At 52.9% G+C, this 17980-nt stretch overlaps 2 protein-coding genes across 5 annotated transcripts in view; both read right to left on the bottom strand.

The window, feature by feature from the left end:
* Window positions 1-17980, bottom strand: part of ADCY9 (adenylate cyclase 9) — a 153657-nt gene that overhangs the window by 18597 nt on the left and 117080 nt on the right. For 2 of the 4 annotated variants that reach the window (XM_050774174.1, XM_050774173.1), the window contains exons 4-7: window positions 11509-11613; window positions 10260-10477; window positions 7106-7208; window positions 1153-1361 (exon numbers count right to left, since the gene is read on the bottom strand). In XM_050774174.1, coding sequence (XP_050630131.1) covers window positions 1153-1361; window positions 7106-7208; window positions 10260-10477; window positions 11509-11613 — 635 coding nt within the window. Of the gene's footprint in view, window positions 1-1152; window positions 1362-7105; window positions 7209-10259; window positions 10478-11451; window positions 11614-17980 lie in introns of all 4 variants that reach the window. The other 2 variants (XM_050774171.1, XM_050774172.1) reach the window with 1 other exon arrangement.
* TRAP1 (TNF receptor associated protein 1) overlaps window positions 1-17980 on the bottom strand; it is a 427467-nt gene that overhangs the window by 329354 nt on the left and 80133 nt on the right. The window lies entirely within an intron of this gene.

Genomic DNA, 17980 nt, shown 5'->3' with positions numbered 1-17980 from the left:
GAAGAGGGCTGCTCGCTGTGGGCAATGGGTCGTGAGCCCACAGAGTTCTGGGAAACACTGAGCATGTGCCGCAGAGAGCATGACCCACGGCGAAAGGGTCCTGGGTACAGCACAGGTGGGAGGGAGGAGGCAGGAATCCCGGCCTGCCCACCTCAGATGGGAGAAGCCAGCATTCCGGAACTTCGGGCCAGACTCAAAGCCATTCGTCTCTGCCTTGGGATGTTGGATAAGGGCAGCAGACGCTCAAGGTCAGGGCTGCTTCCCCATGTCTGTTTGAAGCCCAGCTCCTGGGCACAGTTGCTAGTGGGACTCTGCTAGGCTGGCAGCCGTCCTGTTGAGGGTGACAGGACCACGAAAGGGGCTTGTGGTGCCCAGGATGGGGACCACGCAGGGCCACCTGCCTGCTCAGGAATACTGAGACGCTGCAAGCCCCCTCAGGGAGCCGGGCTGGTCCTAAGGGCCCGGCTTCCCCAAGACGCAGCTGTGGTCTGTTCGGAGCCTCTGTCCCCTTTAAAGTGAGCTTTTTATTATTGGGCTGTATGAGTTCTTTATCCATTCTACATGTTAGACCTTGTCCGAGGCCTGATCTGCAAATGTTCCCTCCCATTCTGCGGGTTCTTTCGCTTTCCTGATGTTCTTTGCGGCACAACGGCTTAACTTTTGATGAAGTTGAGCTTGTCTCTTTCTCCTGCTGGCGTCACACCCAAGAGACCACCGCCTGAGGCAAGCACGCGGAGATGCTGCTATGGGTCTATGTTTGGCTCCTGCACTCTGAAGAGGCACCTGCTGACTCGGCCCCACCTATCATCTGCCCCGACTCATGTATTTTCCTTTCCTTCCTCCAGATCATTTCCTATCTTCTCACCTTCTCCTCTGCAGTCTCTCACCCTGGAGATCCGGGGATGAGCTGCGGGGTGCGGGGCTGCGGGGCACTGCCCCCTCCAGTGAGGTGGTCCCCCTGCATCTGGACCAATGTGAGGGAGGGAGGATGCCGGGGCACAGGGCCGGGGGAGGACACGGGGGCCCATCTCCAGAAATCAGCCAGCAGGGACAGCTGGCTGGAGACCAGTCCAACTGCTCAGCCATAAGCCATAGAGCCAGAAGAGGGAGCTAACGGCTCAGAGCTGGAGACCCGGCCCACGCGGCGCTTACCTGATGGACACTGCGAGGGACAGCACCTCCAGCAGCAGGGCCGCGCTGAAGACAGCCAGGGCGGCGGGTGGGGGAGGCGTGGTGGCCGCCTCGTACTTCAGGAAGCAGGTGGTGGACAGCGTCAGAAACACTATGGTCGACAGAAACACATCCAGGAGGGAGCTGAAGGTGGGACTAGCAAACGTCTTCACAGGGGAGTTCTTTATGACCTGTTTGGAGCAGGAGTGGAGCAGAATGACTGGGTGGCCCCGGGCGGCCAGGAGCACAGTTCGGATGGAGAAACAGGCAACACATGCTGAGCGCTGCTGCTCTGGACCAGGCACGGGGCGGGAAGGCTCTCGGAGGACTGTCTCCCTCTACTACCCCATTTAACACTGGGGAGTCCAAGGCACAGAGAAATTAAACTTGTCCAGGGGGCCGGGCACGGGTTCACGCCTATAATCCAAACACTTTGGGAGGCTGAGGCAGGAGGGTCGTTGGAGCCCAGAAGTTCAACGCCAGCCTGAGTAACACAGTGAGACCCCATCTCTACAAAAAAGTTTAAAATTAGCCAGGCATGGCAGCGCGTGACTGTGGTCCCAGCTACTCGGGAGGCTGAGGCAGGAGGATTGTGTGAGCCCAGGAGTTTGAGGCTGCAGTGAGCTATAATCATGCCACTGCACTCCAGCCTGGGCAACAGAGAGAGACCCCGTCTACCAAAAATAAACTAATTAGCCGGGCCTAGTGGTTCGTGCCTGTAGTCCCAGGTACTTGGGGGGCTGAGGTGGGAAGATCGCTTGAGCCCGGAGTTTGAAGCTGCAGTGAACTATGATCACACCACTACAGAATGATACCCTGTTTCCAAAAAACAAACAAACAAACAAACAAAAAAAAACCCTGCCAGGGTCACAGAGCAACTGATTATGACCCAGCACATTCTCACAGACACGTTACATATTTAGCTGAAAGATGAGTGACTGACTGGCGCAGGTGAGGCCTCTGCATCTGTAAGGCAGTTGCACGACAGCAATGTGCAGGGAGCTCTGCCGCCTGGCGGAGCCCTAGGTTCAGCAGGTGCAAAAGTGGGGCTTCAGGGCAGAACTGGCTGAGGGGGATTTAAGTGGCACATCGTTGCCTGGGAACCTACGGGGCCTGGCTCTGTGCTTGGGGCTGGGGCCCACGCAAAATGATGCCCTTGGGCAGCTCACAGCGGAAGGTAGGAGGGACAGGGATAGGAAACACAGGCAGGTGTGCCAAGTACACTAGAGAGGCCTGCACCAGTGTTCGGCAGTTGAGGGGGAGAAATAATGATGCTGACATGTCCAAGAGGTGCACCAGGCCCAGGCCCTGCAGGGCTCTGAGAGGGGTGCGATCTCCACTGATGCTCACAACACCCCACAGGCAGGAAACACCACCCATCTGGGTGTACAGATTGGGAGGCCAAGGCCAGGGGCTACCCCGAGGGCACACAGTGAACAAGGAGCCAGGCCAGGACTCGGCGTGGACCGGTTGACTCCTGAGTGTGCCCCTAACCTAGAGGAAGGAGCAGGACCCAAAGGCAGAGGCTGTGGTTGGGAAAGGGAGGGATGCAGAAAGTTCAGCTCCTTTCCATTTGGCCTTGCAACCTTCTGGCAACCCAAAAGGCCATGGGTGTCCACTCAGCATCCCAGCCGGGCTCGGACTGGGGGCGGGGGCTGGAGGCGCAGGGAGCGGAGAGGTCTCATGGCAGCCCTGGGTGCAGTGTGCGTTCCGCGGGACAAACCAGCTCCGGGTGTCCTGACCACACCCAGGAACTAGGCGGGAAGGGAGGAGGGGGAGTCTGGACGGTGGGAGCAAGGCTGCCAGTCAGCCCTGATGCCAGGCTGGACCCCGCCAGGGCAACCTGGGGGCGGGGTTTGGTTCCAAATTCCCTCCAAAGAACCTAGAGGCTCTGTAGGTGTCCATGTGCCCCGGAAGGGCAAGTCCGGTCCCAACACTGGAATCCCTTCAGAAGGTGTGGGAATTTCTTTTTTTTTTCGGAGGCAGGGGGGACAGAGTCTCACTGTCGCCAGGCTGGAGTGCAGTGACGCGATCTCGGCTCACTGCAACCTCCGCCTCCCGGATTCAAGCAATTCTTCTGCCTCAGCCTCCGGAGTAGCTGGAACTACAGGCACGTGGTACTACGCCCGGCTAATTTTTGCACTATTAGTAGAGATGGAGTTTCACCAAGTTGGCCAGAATGGTCTCTATCTCTTTTTTTTTTTTTTTTTTTTTTTTTTTTGAGACGGAGTCTTGCTCTGTCGCCCGGGCTGGAGTGCAGTGGCCGGATCTCAGCTCGCTGCAAGCTCCGCCTCCTGGGTTCACGCCATTCTCCTGCCTCAGCCTCCCGAGTAGCTGGGACTACAGGTGCCCGCCACCTCGCCCGGCTAGTTTTTTGTATTTTTTAGTAGAGACGGGGTTTCACCGCATTAGCTAGGATGGTCTCGACCTCCTGACCTCGTGATCTGCCCATCTTGGCCTCCCAAAGTGCTGGGATTACAGGCTTGAGCCACCGCGCCCGGCCTGGTCTCTATCTCTTGACCTCATGATCTGCCTGCCTCGGCCTCCCAGAGTGCTGGGATTACAGGTGTGAGCCACCGCACCTGGCCAGGTGTGGGAATTTCAGGGGTGACACTGCCCATGCCCACCCACCTTGGCAGAGGCACACGCACGTCCCCTTTCTCTGGGGCTCCATCTAGTGCCCATCAGGGGTCCTAGTTAGGGCCGGGTGCATGCATGTCCCCCGAGACCTCACTGCCTTGCCCACATGTGAGACCAGAAGGTTTCCACACAGGCTGCTGTCCTTCCAAGAGCCCACACCTCCCACCTTCCAAGCCAAGGGCTCGCATGCAGGGCCTTTCTCTCTTGGGGCTACTATGTCCTCTGTAGAACTGCCCCATCCATGGACGCTGGCAGAGGCCCCGCTCCTCCCTCTACCTCCCTTGTGGTCTCTCCTGCCTGCCCTGCTGCTTCCCAGAGACACCTGTCCCGGCCCCAGCCTTTCCCTCTGGGCCACCTCCGGCCCTGATGCCAGAGGCTCCCCGGGCCCACCTGCCCTACCCCTGTGCATCCTGGCAGTGCCGCCTGTCCCAGTCCCACTGAGAATGATGCTCCCCCACATCATGACACTCTTTCGCCCTCTCTCCCGTGGGCTCCAAACCCAGGGACAGTGCCACTGGCTCCGCCCTGCTCACTGCCCACATCCCGGGGCCTCCGGGTGTGGCCGTCCCACCATCCTCAGAGCGCAGGCTCTACGGCGGGGCTGCCAGGGCTCAAGTCACTCCGCCATGACTAGCTGTGATACCCACCCAGCCATGCCTCAGTCTCTATCCAAAACCAGGCACAAACCAGTACTCGCACCTTGTGGGCAGTGGGATGTTAGGCTAGGAACGCACCCATGTGGAGCCCTCAGCACGATGAGTCCCCACACGCAGGCCAGCTGGGAGGCTCCCTTGTCCCGGTGTCTGTCCTTTCCTACCCACCGGGACCCTGTGGCCGCCCGCCCTGAGTTTCGGTAACAGCCTCCCACCTGTCATGTGGCCTCCTGTCTTGTCCACACTCTTATCACCCTCCAAAACTCAGCTGATACATGTTTTTCTTTTTTCTCTCTTTTTTTTTTTTTTTTTTTTTTGAGACAGAGTTTCGCTATTCTTGCCCAGGCTGGAGTGCAACAGTGCAATGGTGTGGTCTCGGCTCACCGCAACCTCCGCCTCCCGGGTTCAAGTGATTCTGTCTCAGTTTCCCAAGTAGCTGGGATCACAGGCACCCACCACCATATCCAGCTAAGTTTTGTGTTTTCAGTAGAGACGGGGTTTCACCATGTTGGCCAGGCTGGTCTCAAACTCCTGACCTCAGGCAATCCGCCCACCTCAGCCTCCCAAAGGGCTGGGATTACAGGCGTGAGCCACCGCACCCGGCCATGTTTTTTTTCCTTTTGTTGGAAGAGACAGGGTCTCACTGTATTGCTCAGGCTGGTCTGTCTCCTGGCCTCAAGTGATCCTCCCGCCTCAGCTCCCTGAGTAATTGGGATTACAGGTGTGAGCTGTGTGATCTTAAAACACAACCTGTTCCAGATCCTTCAACAGCTCCCCGTGGCCTTTGCCATACAGTCCATGGTATGGGAGCCATAAACTAGCCTCTGCCACCTCCTGCCACTCCCGCCCTGGACGCACCTGCAACTCCCTGGATGCACCGGGCTCTTTGGTATCTCTAACGTTTGTGGGTGCTTGCCCCACTCTCCAGAATGTTCCCTCATTCCTACATTCCATTAATTCCTAGTCTCCCCACCGAGACAAGCTCAGGAGCTCCCCTCTTGGAGCCCCCAGCCTGAGCTTGGTGCCTTGCCGGGTGCTGGGAGGGCATTTGCAGACCTCCAGCTTCGGATGTTGTTTCTAATTCCTGTTCCCTATCAGGCCACATCTTTCCCCCTTCCCCAGCACCAAGAACAGTCCCTGGCAGAGCAGAGGCTGAGCGTACATTTGGTGCCTTTAGGAAGGGATGGCAGAGGTGTCTGCTGTCTGGGAGGCTCAGCAGTGCAGGGCAAGAAGCGGCCCAGACGCCTGGCTTGGCAGCCAGACCGCTCGTGTCCAACCCCGGCTATGGGACCACGCCACCTGTTCAGCCTTTCTCAGCCTCAGCTTTCTCTTTGGTAAAATGAGGATAATCATCAGCTTCCCTACAGCATTGCTATGAGGATTAAATGAGATGATATTGTGCCTTACAGGCCACCAACCAGCCAACTTGCAAGTCCACTCCGGGAGCTGTGTCTGGGACATTAACGGATATTCACTGTCCCTTGGAGGCTGACGGAAGGGGGCACCTCCCACCCCACGAGGCATAAACTGGCTCTACCGGGCTCACCAGGGTCTTTCTAGAGCCCAGGCCAGGACACCACAGAGTTTAATGAAGACCTGCTGGAGGAACCAAGGGAATTAGAGTGAGAAATCCCTTTTGCTCTGGGTGGGGAGGGCACCCACTCTTGAGTTGGGAACACTCAGAGGTTAGGTTTGGGGCCAGAGGAGAGAATGCACTTAGGAAGCCGCCAGGATTCAAACCAGGCTCCAGATTCTTGTATTATTCCTTCCAGCAAGTCCCTACAGAGCACTGTGAGCGCTGGGACTGTGCTGGAGGCTGTGAGAGAGGCTGGAGGAGAGGGACTGGGGTCCTACCTCACAAGCTGAGCATCTAGGGAGGGAGGAACACGAACCCAGAACCACACAAGATTCCAAAATGGGGCACACATGGAGAAGGAAGTGTATGAAGGGAAGTACAATCCAGTCTGCGGTCAGGGAGAGCTTCTTGGAGGAAGTGGGATTGGGCGATGGGCTGAGAGGTCAAGGAAAAGGGGTTAAGGTGGTGGGGGCGGCGGAGGAAACGTGGAGCCGGAGTTAGAGAGAGAAGTGAAGGTCTCCTGGGTCCTTCTCAGGGAAAGAAAGCAGGGAGGGCAACAGGTAGAGAAGAGCCTCACCCAAGACTCCAGGACAGGTTGGGGGGACCCCCTTTCCAGGGCAGGCGGGGGTGCCCTTCCAGGGTAGGTGGGGATCCCCTTTCCAGGGCAGGTGGGGGGGCCCCTTCTAGGGCAGGTGGGGGGCCCCCTTTCCAGGGCAGGTTAGGGGATCCCTTCCAGGGCAGGTGTGGGGGGCTCCCTTTCAGGAGAGGTGGGGGCGGTCCCTTCCAAGACTGGGGATAGCCACAGGGTCCTGGAGACGCCACTGCAGAGGAAAGGGTCTACTAATGGCGAGGCTGCGCTTTAAGACAAAGGGCTAAAGAAAGGTTTTTTTCCTCCTTTGCAAAGAGACATTTCACGTACAGTTGCCACTCAGGATTTACAGAGTGTGGGAAATGAATGTTAGCCTTCACGTTCCCATCCCTTGCTAAAGCACAAAACTAACAGTGAATGACCCCGTGAGAACAACAGACACATTCTCAGTAAAAGCACAAGGAGAAACGAGCACACCTCTTCTTGATAGCTGGTCCTGTAGGATCGCTCCAGCTCCTGATCCAGGAAGTTCAGGCTGAACTGGTTAATGGGCGGCTTAAAAAAATAATCTTTCATCAGGCTGGAAGACACAACAAATGCAGTCGATCAATGCCCAGCACCATCACCGTACCGATGTTTTCAGATCACAATTAGCGACCAAAACGCTGCTCATTAGGTCACTACAACAGCTGCGTCTCAAAGCGTCCGCAGACCAGACGCCGCTCAGCTGCCCCTTGTTCAAACAGATCTCTGGGAAGTCCTCTGTGCCTCTAAGCATAATCATATTTTGTGGTCCGCCTCCATTAAGGAATGACCATCCACCATGATTATAACACACATCATCGGAACCTTGGTTTTTTGGGGGTTTTTTTGAGTCAGGGTCTCACTCCGTTGCCCAGGCTGGAGTGCAGTGGCACGGCAATCTCGGTTCCCTGCGACCTCTGCCTCTCAGCTTCAAGCGATTCTCCTGCCTCAGGCTCCCGAGTAGCTGGGATTACAGGCGCCTGCCACCACGCCCGGCTAATTTTTGTATTTTTTAGTAGACGCAGGGTTTCACCAGGTTGGTCAGGCTGGTCTCGAACTCCTGGGCTTAAGAGATCTCCCTGTCTTGGCCTCCCAAAGTGCTGGGGTGACAGGCATGAGCCGCTGAGGCTTGTTTTTGAAAACACATTCCTCATGTCCAGGATTCGGAGATGAGGGCAGCTTTTCTGTTCTGTGAAACAGTCTTTGGTGAAGAACACGCAGATCACTGTGCTGAGAGTACTTACGCGGATTTGGAGGCTTCAAATGAAACCATAATTCAGAACCGGCGGTCCTGTCATTCAGAGCACTGACAGTAATTGCCACCGTAAAAGCTAACAGGTTGTTATCACAAAATTGTGTTTATAGTTAGCGTAATTTTGGTGCTATTGTCACATATGCAGATTGCATGTGAAACCTGCAAAATGATAAAGCTCAGTGATTTTAATAGCAGGGAAATCAAACCCGCTTTCCATGACTCTTTCGTTCATTTATGAATTGCCAGCAAATAGTAATATCCTTTCTATAGGGCAGAAAATTACTAGAAACTAAGGAATGTTAACATGATTTCAGAAAGCAAATATAGCTGTGTTAGCCTCTGTCCCTCATACAGTGACTATCAGAAGTAAATTAGATGAGGCTGGGCGTGTGGGCGCATCCTTGTAATCCCCAGCCCTTTGTGAGGCCGAGGCGGGCGGATCATCTGAGGTCAGGAGCTCGAGACCAGCCTCACCAATGTGGTGAAACCCCATTTCTACTAAAAACACAAAAATTAGCCGGGCATGGTGGCAGGTGCCTGTAATTCCAGCTACTCGGGCGGCTGAGGCAGGAGAATCGCTTGAACCTGAGAGACGGAGGGTGCAGTGAGTCGAAACGGCGCCACTGCACTCCAGCCTGGGCAACACAGCAAGACTACATCTCAAAAAAAGAGAAAGAAAAAATGAAGTAAATCAGGTGAAATACGTCCAGTGCCTCACGTGCACCCAACACAAAGTAGAGCTCATCACGTGTGCCCCTTCCTCTCCTTGCAGTGCAGCGGACACTCTCCTTTCTGTGCCACGTATCCAGTAACTTCCTACATCCTCAGACTCAGAAGAGAAATAATTCTGTCCCAGGACATTGACCCTCTCTCCTCCCAACTCAGGGACTGTGGACTGAGAAGAGCCACCACACAGCTGCAGAGAGGATGTGCACAAGGCCACATTTTAGCAGACAAGTGGCAGAAGTGACCCTGCGATAAGCTGTGCTGCTCCATTTATTTATTTATTATTTATTTTTTGAGACAGAGTCTCGCTCTGTTGTCCAGGCTGGAGCACAGTGGGGGGATCTTGGCTCACTGCAGCCTCTGCCTCCCAGGTTCCAGCGATTCTCCTAGCTCAGTCTCCCGAGTAGCTGGGATTACAGGCACCTGCCACCATGCCCAGCTAATTTTTGTATTTGCAGTTGAGACGGGGGTTTCACCATGTTGGCCAGGCTGGTCTTGAACTCCTGACTTCAGGTGATCTACCTGCCTCGGCCTCCCAAAATGCTGGGATTACAGGCGTGAGCCACCACGCCCGGCTGAAAATCACCCTTTGAGGCATCATAGTGAAGACTGAGGCAAGAATCATCCGTGAATGCTAAATCTAGGGAATTCTGATGGGGAATGAAATATTTACAAGATCTTCAAGTATCTTCCCACAGATTGCTTATTAGTCATAAGAGGAAGATAATAACCCTAGATCGGAGAACCTGGCACCACCTTGCCTAATTAATCAAAATTAGTATCACTAATGAGGAACACACAGGCACCGCGTGTCCCTGGAAAGGACACCCTGAGAAGGACACGGCATCCCTTCTGCAGTCTCTACCTGGCCAGAGGGACAGCCTGAATCTAACCAACCCAACTTCAGGAATATTTGATAAAAGGACTGGGCCTGTGTATTTCAAAATGCAAACATTAGGCTGGGCACAGGTTCACACCTGTAATCCCAGCACTTTGGGAGGCCAAGGCGGGCAGATCACCTGAGGCCAAGAGTTCGAGACGTGCCTGGCCAACATGTTAAAAATCCACCTCTACTAAAAACACAAAAATTAGCTAGGCATGGTTGTGTGCACCTGTAGTCCCAGCTACCTGAGAGGCTGATGCAGGAGAATCACTTCAACTCGGGAGGCAGAGGTTGCAGTGAACTGAGATTGAGCCACTGCACTACAGCCTGGGCAACACAGCAAGACCTAGTCTTTAAAAAAAAAAAAAAAAAAAAGCCAGGTGTGGTGGCTCACGCCTGTAATCCCAGCTCTCTGGGAGGCTGGGGTAGGTGAATCACCTAGGTCAGGAGTTGGAGACCAGCCTGGCCCACGGGTGAAATTCCATCTCTATACTAAAAATACAAAAATTAGCCAGGCGTGGTGGTGGGTGCCAGTAATCCCAGCTACTCGGGAGGCTGAGGCAGGAGAATCACTTGAACCTGGGAGGTGGAGGCTTCAGTGAGCTAAGATCGCGCCACTGCACTCCAGCCTGAGCGACAGAGCGAGACTCCGTCTTAAAAAAAAAAAAAAAAGAAAGAAAAGAAAAAGGCAGAGAGGCTTCTGCCTGCAACCTTTGCTTTTTCCCAGATGGCCCCAATCGTACCTGTCTTCTTTGATAACGTCCACAAAGTGGGCGTCCGTTTTCTCCCGGATGTTCTTGAACCTCAGCGGAAGGAGAGCCGACTGGTCCAGGCTCACCCCTGCCCACCTTCCCTTCTCCTGCAAGATCTCACACAGAGAGGTCTGACTGTTGGTGAGCTTCTCCTCTTGGGGAGGGCTCAGAAGCCCGTTCTGAGTTTTGGGATTAGGTCCTCCAGAAGCCTGCCTCGAGACAAAGAGGACGCAGACACGGGAAGTGAAGTGGCACCGGGCACTGGGCACGCACGCCGGTCCCACCCTGACCTCTGCTGCGGGGCCCCACTGCACTGGGCATGGGACCTTCTGCCCTGCAAGGGCCCCCCGCTGCCCTGTGCCTGCAGACCTGCTCCAATCCCAGCCCTGACTACCCGTCTGCTCCTCCCTGTTACCCAACAGCGCCCAGTGGTAATGCTGGGTGTTCAGGCCGCCAGGAAAGTGAGACATGGGAAGAGTTGATGAGGAGGTGGAGGGGAAGGGAGGAAAGTGAGGAGCCCAGGCCCCCAGAGTCTGCTTAGGCCAGCACCAGGGTTCCGGGGACAGGGTGCATGGGTTGGGGGGCTGGGAGAAGTATGACAAGGGGTCCAGGGCTGTCAGGGCACAGGGAAGGTGGATGGAAATAGGGGCTTGTGTTCGGGGTGTCCACCATGGCTGTGGGAAGACACAGGGTGACGTGTACCCACAATCCTTTGGCAGATGGAGGATGAGAGCCTGCGCCCCAGGGGAGCCCCCTGCATGAGCCCCCGACAGGCTCTCATGGGTGGGCTCAGTCCTGGCCCTGGTGTCCAAGTCTGGTTTTCCTGGCAGCCTTCCTGCCGCCTGCCCTAACTCCCACCCTCTCTCTTCACCCAGCCTTTCTCGCTGTGAAGACCCCCTCTTGTATCCGCCCGTCTATATCCTATCATAAATTGAGTCCAGCTTCCAGTGCCACAAATTTCCCCTGAAACACTCGAATCCACGCGTTTTAAACCCTTATTGGCCTTTAAAGGAGTCCCGCCCAGCTCCGCCCCTGAGCGCTGGATTCCACGTGGGTTCCTGCGGACCCTCCCTCGAGCTCCCTGCCGGTCTCTTCAACACCCAGAGGACCCGTGGGTGCGGAGTGGTGTTACCCAAGAGGAGTTACTCTCAGAACTAAGAAGCCGACAAGACAGGAATGTCACCTTGGGTGGATGCGCCAGGAGAGGAACTGACAGGAACAACAGCCATGAGCTTGTTACCTTGGTGCTGTTTTTATGCTCGTCTTGGCAGCCGTTTTGAGGTGCTCCTCCCTCGGCGCCGGCTTCAGATTTGGGAGCAAATGTGATTCCGCATGAAGGGCAGGTCTAGAGGAAAAACACAGACTGTGGGGACACACCCAGAAACCACGACTGCCCCCCTGAATTCAGGCAGGCCCCGCTGTTGCAATCTGCCGTCACGCAGCATGGTGGTGAGCAAGGGGAAGGCGCACAGAACCACTCGGGGAAGAGCTGAAAGCCACCTGTGACAACGGAAACACACAGAAACCCGTGCACGAACGCAGCGTGACCCGAAACGTGGAACCGGGAATGTTCACTGACCGGACAATGGATCAACAAACTGTGGTCTATTCGAACGATAGGCTGTTAGCCACGAAAAAGATGGCAACACTGACGCCTGCCGCAGCACGGTGAGGGAGGCCAGACACAGCACAGATATTACGTGATCCCGTCTACGTGAAATATTCAGAAAAGGTGAATCCTTAGAGGGAGAAGGCAGATTCATGGTGACCAGGTGGGATGGGAGCAGGAAGGGGGAGTGGCTGCTAAGGGGTGTGGGGTTTGCTACGGTTCAAATGTTTGTGTCTCCTCAAAAGTCAGATGCTGAAATCCTAATTCCCAAGGGGATGGCATTAGGGGGGGCAAAGCCTTGGGAGGTAATTAGGTCATGGGGGACAAGCCTTCAAAATGGGATTAGTGCCCTCATAAAAGAGGCCCCAGAGAAATCCCTCGTCCCTCCCGCCCTGGGAGAAGGCACCATCTGGGAAACAGGAACGGGTCCTCACTGGACACTGAATCTTCTGGGACCTTGATCTCGGACTTCCCAGCCTCCAGAACTGTGAGAAATATATTTCTGTTGTTTAAAAGCCACCTGGTTTGTGGTATTTCAACAGGGTTTCTCTTTGGGATGATAAAAATGTTCTAAAATTGACCATGGTGATGGTTGTACAACCTTTTGCTAAATATACTAAAAACCACTGAACTGTACACTTTGAAAAGATTTATTTTTTAACTTTTTTTGAGATGGAGTTTCACTCTTGTTGCCCAGGCTGGAGTACAGTGGCACGATCTTGGCTCACTGCAACCTCCGCCTCCTGGGTTCAAGTGATTCTCCTGCCTCAGCCTCCCAAGTAGTTGGGATTACAGGCACCCGCCACCACACCTGGCTAATTTTTTTGTGTTTTTACTAGAAATGCGGTTTTGCCATGTTGGCCAGGCTGGTCTTGAGCTCCTGACCTCAGGTGATCCACCCATCTTGGCCTCCCAAAGTGCTGGGATTACAGGCACGAGCCACCAGCCTAGCCAAAAAGATCCATGTTATAGTATGTGAATTATATCTCAACAAAGCTGTTATTAAGTAAATAAAGTGGTCACCAACTATGCTAGGACACAAATCCAAGGTTCTTAAGCTCCGTGTGATGGTGAGCTAGTCTCATAAGATGGGCTGAATAATCAGAGGTACATGATTTCCAGATCTAGGAGTAATTAAAAGTTTATAGGAATTAATGGACCTAGAAAAGAGAAGGCAAGATTTAATACAGGTACACTAAAAAGAACAAAGCCTTTATTTCTCACAAACTAGGATTCAAACCCTAGTCAAGTACTTACTAGCTAGGAGACTCTGTTCAAATCACTTTACCTCAGTTCCCTCATGTATAAAACAAGAGTGAAGGTATGTTGCTAAGAATTAAATTAAATTAAATTAAATTGGCCGGGTGTGGTGGCTCACATCTGTAATCCCAGCACTTTGGGAGGCTGGAGTGGGAGGATGGCTTGAGTGCAGGAATTTGAGGCCAGCCTGGGCAACATGGCAAAACCCTGCCTCAACAAAAAGTATAAAAATGAGCCTGGCCTGGTGGCGTGTGCCTGTAGTCCCAGTTACTTGTGGGGCTGAGATGGGAGAGCTGTTTGAGCCTGGGAGGTCAAGGCTGCAGTGAGCTTTGATGGCGCCACTGCACTCCAGCCTGGGGCAAGAGACAAAAACCCTGTCTTAAAAATAATAATAATAATTAAATAAGTATATATATAGCCTAGCACAGTTCCTGGCATACAGTATACCCTTAATAAACTCATTATTATTATTAATGTGACCCAGTAACCTAGGAACTGTCTAAGAAAGCAACTAACAGCTTCCAATGAAGAAGACAACTGTGGCAAGAAAGATTTTTTTTTTTTAGGACTCAAAAGCAATTTCCTTGCAGTAAGAACTGTAAAACATTGAAATAAATTATGGGAGGCCAGATATTATTTTGGAAATTTAAAATAAGTGTCACTACCTAAGGGCAAAGATATGACCCAGGTTGTATTTTAAGTTAAACTGCAGGCCTGTACTATATTAAATAAAAGAAACAAAGATTCTACAGGGTTGTATAGTTTGGGAATCTGATGTAACACACAAGCTAAATTTGAACATTTGTATGCATTCAAAAAATGAAAATATACACGCCAAAACAGCTAGCGAAATCATTAACTAACATATCTGAACAAATAATGGCATCCACATAACATTTGCTTATAGCTCTTTAAAAACTGACATCATCAACAGAGGTCAAATGTTCTAGTTGTCAATAACATACAGTGAGTCTATCTGAAAGCATCTCTTGGTATTGACTGGCAGAGTTAAACTTCCAAACATTTTGCTGGCGTGCTGGCTCACACCTGTAATCCCAGAACTTTGGGAGGTCGAGGCGGGAGGATCGCTTGAGGACAGGAGTTCAAGACCAGCCTGGGCAACATAGGGAGACCTTGTCTCTATCAAAAATAAAACAAATTAGCTGAGCGTGATGGCACGTGCCTGTGGCCCTAGTTACTTGGGAGGCTGAGGCAGGAGGATTGCTTGAGCCCAGGAAGTCAAGGCTGCAGTGAACTGTGACTGTGCCACTGCACTCCAGCGTGGGTGACAGAGCAAACCCAGTCTCAAAAAATATATATATATAAATATATGTGTGTGTGTATGTGTGTGTATATATGTGAGTGTGTGTATATATGTGTGTATATATATGTGTGGGTGCATATATATGTGTGTGGGTGTATGTGTGATGTGTGTGTATATTTGTGTAGGTGTATATATATGTGTGTGGGTGTATGTGTGTATGTGTGTGTGTGTATATGTGTGTGTATATGTGTGTGTGTATATGTGTGTGTGTGTATATATATACATACTTGCCAATGAGACCACTGATCTTATTAAATGAAAAAAAAATCTAATACCAAGAGAAAAATAAAGTAGGCATGCCTGATACCATGCATAACAGATGCCTGAGAGAACTCTCTGGTGTGGCTAAGGTGGGGTGCTTGGTGCTTGGTGCTTGATGGGGCACAACAGCCATTTCAGGGGCTAACTGGTAGACCAGGAAAGGAAGCCAGAGGTGTGAAAGACTGAGCCCACTTGGCTCAGCCGAAGCCTGAAGTGTAAGTGAGTGCTTGGTAAACGCTGGCAGTGAATATGAAAACTTCTGTTAACTATGCTGTCTGGTCATAAAGAGTTCATCTGGTAATTCAGTGTCCTTGATTACAGACAGAACAGCCATTGGTATCATTCTTCTGTAGCCATTTAGTCACAGGAATCTCCTGGCATCAGTCTGTTTCAGGTATTTTTCTTGCCTCAAGTTCATCTGCTGTGCGTTTCTCTCTTTTTTTTTTTTTTTTGAGACTGAGTCTCCCTCTATCACCCAGGCTGGAGTGCAGCGGGGCGATCTCGGCTCACTGCAACCTCCACCTCTCGGGTTCAAGCAGTTCTGCTGCCTCAGCCTCCTGAGTAGCTGGGATTACAGGCACCCACCAACACGCCTGGCTAATTTTTGTATTTTCAGTACAGATGGGGTTTCACCACATTGGTCAGGCTGGTCTCGAACTCCTGGCCTCAAGTGCTCTGCCTGCCTCAGCCTCCCAAAGTGCTGGGATTACAGGTATTAGCCACCGTGCCCGGCCAACCCTGCTGTGCTTTAAGACGAGGCCACCTGCTTCTTCAGTGCCCCCTACAGCACACTGGCTTTCCTGGCTTTATGAGATTTTCTATGCATTTAAAGCCATGAATATGCCACCGTGACAGTCAAACCAACTTGGCACCAGAGGGCACACTGAGGACAGCGGGGGCTCCATGCCCTCTGCAAGGACTTCCCTTGGAGGGGCCGGAAGGCCGGTGGAGCCCGGGAGTGCCCAATAGGATGAGGTTGCTCTCTGGGGAGCCTGGGGCAGTGGTCTCTACAGGTGGGGAACTCAGTGCTTTGCTTACAATCCCCTTGAACAGAGGCCGAGGCCTGCACCCAGCGGTGATAAGAAGTTCTGATACAGAAGTGAGGTCCTGCAGAGCTGCCCACAAACGGCAGAAGAGGTTGTGCTTGCAGAAGGAAAAGGCTGCGTGGGTCACATGGCCAGCTGTAGACACCCAGGCTCCGGCCTCCTGAGGGCCGGGATAGTGCTCACTGCCTATTCCATTCCCAACAGGTTTGTCCAGGAAGTGGGGGTATGGGAGGTGGGGGGAGAGCCAGGTGCAGACTCCAGGCCACGCTGGGTGGCGTGGCCCCACGGACCTGTGTCACCCGAACCCAGCAGCCATCATTTTACTGCACTTTGAAAATTTGGATTTTGGCTGGGCGTGGTGGCTCATTCCTGTAATCCTAGCCCTTTGGGAGGCTGAAGAGGGTGGATCACCTGAGGTCAGGAGTTCAAGACCAGCCTGGTCGACATGGCAAAACCCTGTCTCTACTAAAAATACAAAAATTAGCTGGGCATGGTGGCACATGCCTGTAATCCCAGCTACTGGGGAGACTGAGGCAGGAGAGTCACTTGGACCCAGGAGGCGGAGGTTGCAGTGAGCCCAGATCGTGCCATTTGCACTCCAGCCTGGGCAACAGAGCAAGACTCCAGCTCAAAAAAAAAAGTGGATTTCTGTTTTTCTGTTTCTTCCTCAGCTACTTTCCTTTTGGGGGATAAATTTTCTAGATAAAATCTTTAAAACAAATGAAACAAAAGAAATCTTAGAGCTGGGTGTGATGGCTTGCTTGAGCCCAGGAGTTTGAGATCAACCTGGGCAATGTAGCAATACCCCATCTCTACAAAAGCTATTTAAAAATTTTAAAAATTAGCTAGGCATAGTGGTGTGTGCCTATAGTCCCAGCTACTCAGGAGGCTGAGGTGGGAGGGTCGCTTGAGCCCAGGAGGGAGAGGCTGCAGTGAGCTATGGTTGTGCCACTCCACTGCAAACTGGGTCACAGAGCAAGACCCTGTCTCTTTAAAAAAAAAAAAAAAAAAGGCCGAGGGTGGTGTCTCACACCTGTAATCCCAGCACTCTGGAAGGCCAAGGTGGGTGGATCATGAGGTCAGGAGATTGAGACCATCCTGGTTAACATAGTGAAACCCCGTCTCTACTAAAATATAAAAAATTAGCGAGGCGTGGTGGTGTGCGCCTGTAGTTTTAGCTACTGGGGAAGCTGAGGCAGGGGAATCGCTTGAACCCGGGAGGTAGAGGTTGCCGTGAGCCGAGATCACGCCGCTGCACTCCAGCCTGGGCAACAAGAGCAAAACTCCGTCTCAAAAAAAAAAAAAAAAAAAAAGAAGAAGAAAAAAGAGACAGACATCCATCTACCCAATGGAGAGATTCTCACATCTCAACATTCCCTTCTGAGCAGTAGTTAGAGGTCCCTTCTGTGCCAGGAGGGTCCTACCATGCCACGGTGGGTGGGTTTGTTTCCCTCCCCCAACCTCCTACCTCCCACCCCCCACAGCAATTTTCCTTGAGCAATTCGCTAGCTTCATTTTAATCTGGATTAAGACATTTCACGAACTGTTTTTTTGCCAAACACGGATGCCTCTGTGAAACGTTTCCCAGCTGGCTAAACAGCGTCTCCCCCTGCACAGCTGCAGGCCTCTCCACCCCTGCTGAGCCCTCCCTGGGAAGGGTATTTCTGACTCCAGGAAGCTCCAGGCGTGGAAGCACCTCACTGCCTGGGGAGACAACCCTAGCGGCTGGCTCACAGGGAGCCACATGGGCAGGCACGTTAGAGAAAAAGCAGCGTCATAAAGACAGCAGCTACCATGACTTAGGAATGTCTATGTGCCAAGGTCCTACCCAGGAACCAGTCGCGCCCCTATTCACGTGGTATCTGCAGTCTCCACTGTGCGATCTTGTCCTTTGCAGCCACACTGCGAGGCAGCAATGATCGCTCTGCGGACGGCCACAGACCCCAGGGCCCTGGACCCGGACCACCGTTGTACGGCTCTGGCCCCCTTTCCTGGCACAAGGAGGACCCAGCAATAATCCTGGCACCTTGCTCTCCTGGGCCTTGTTCCCCCAGAGTGACCTGAGCAGCTATGCCTGTCCTCTTGGTTCTTCCGAGCAGCACCCTGGGCCCTTGGGCACCAAGGGAAGTCTCAAGACTTCTAAGGTCCTCCCAGCAGCGCGCTTGGCGGGCCAAGGAGTTTGCTGGCTGTTGCCTGGGTAACCTGAGATTCC

Source organism: Macaca thibetana, chromosome 20, assembly GCF_024542745.1.
Source record: "Macaca thibetana thibetana isolate TM-01 chromosome 20, ASM2454274v1, whole genome shotgun sequence".
Taxonomy (NCBI): Eukaryota; Metazoa; Chordata; class Mammalia; order Primates; family Cercopithecidae; genus Macaca; species Macaca thibetana.
Note: the sequence above shows the minus strand (reverse complement) of the source record. Positions and strands in the feature narration are given on the sequence as shown.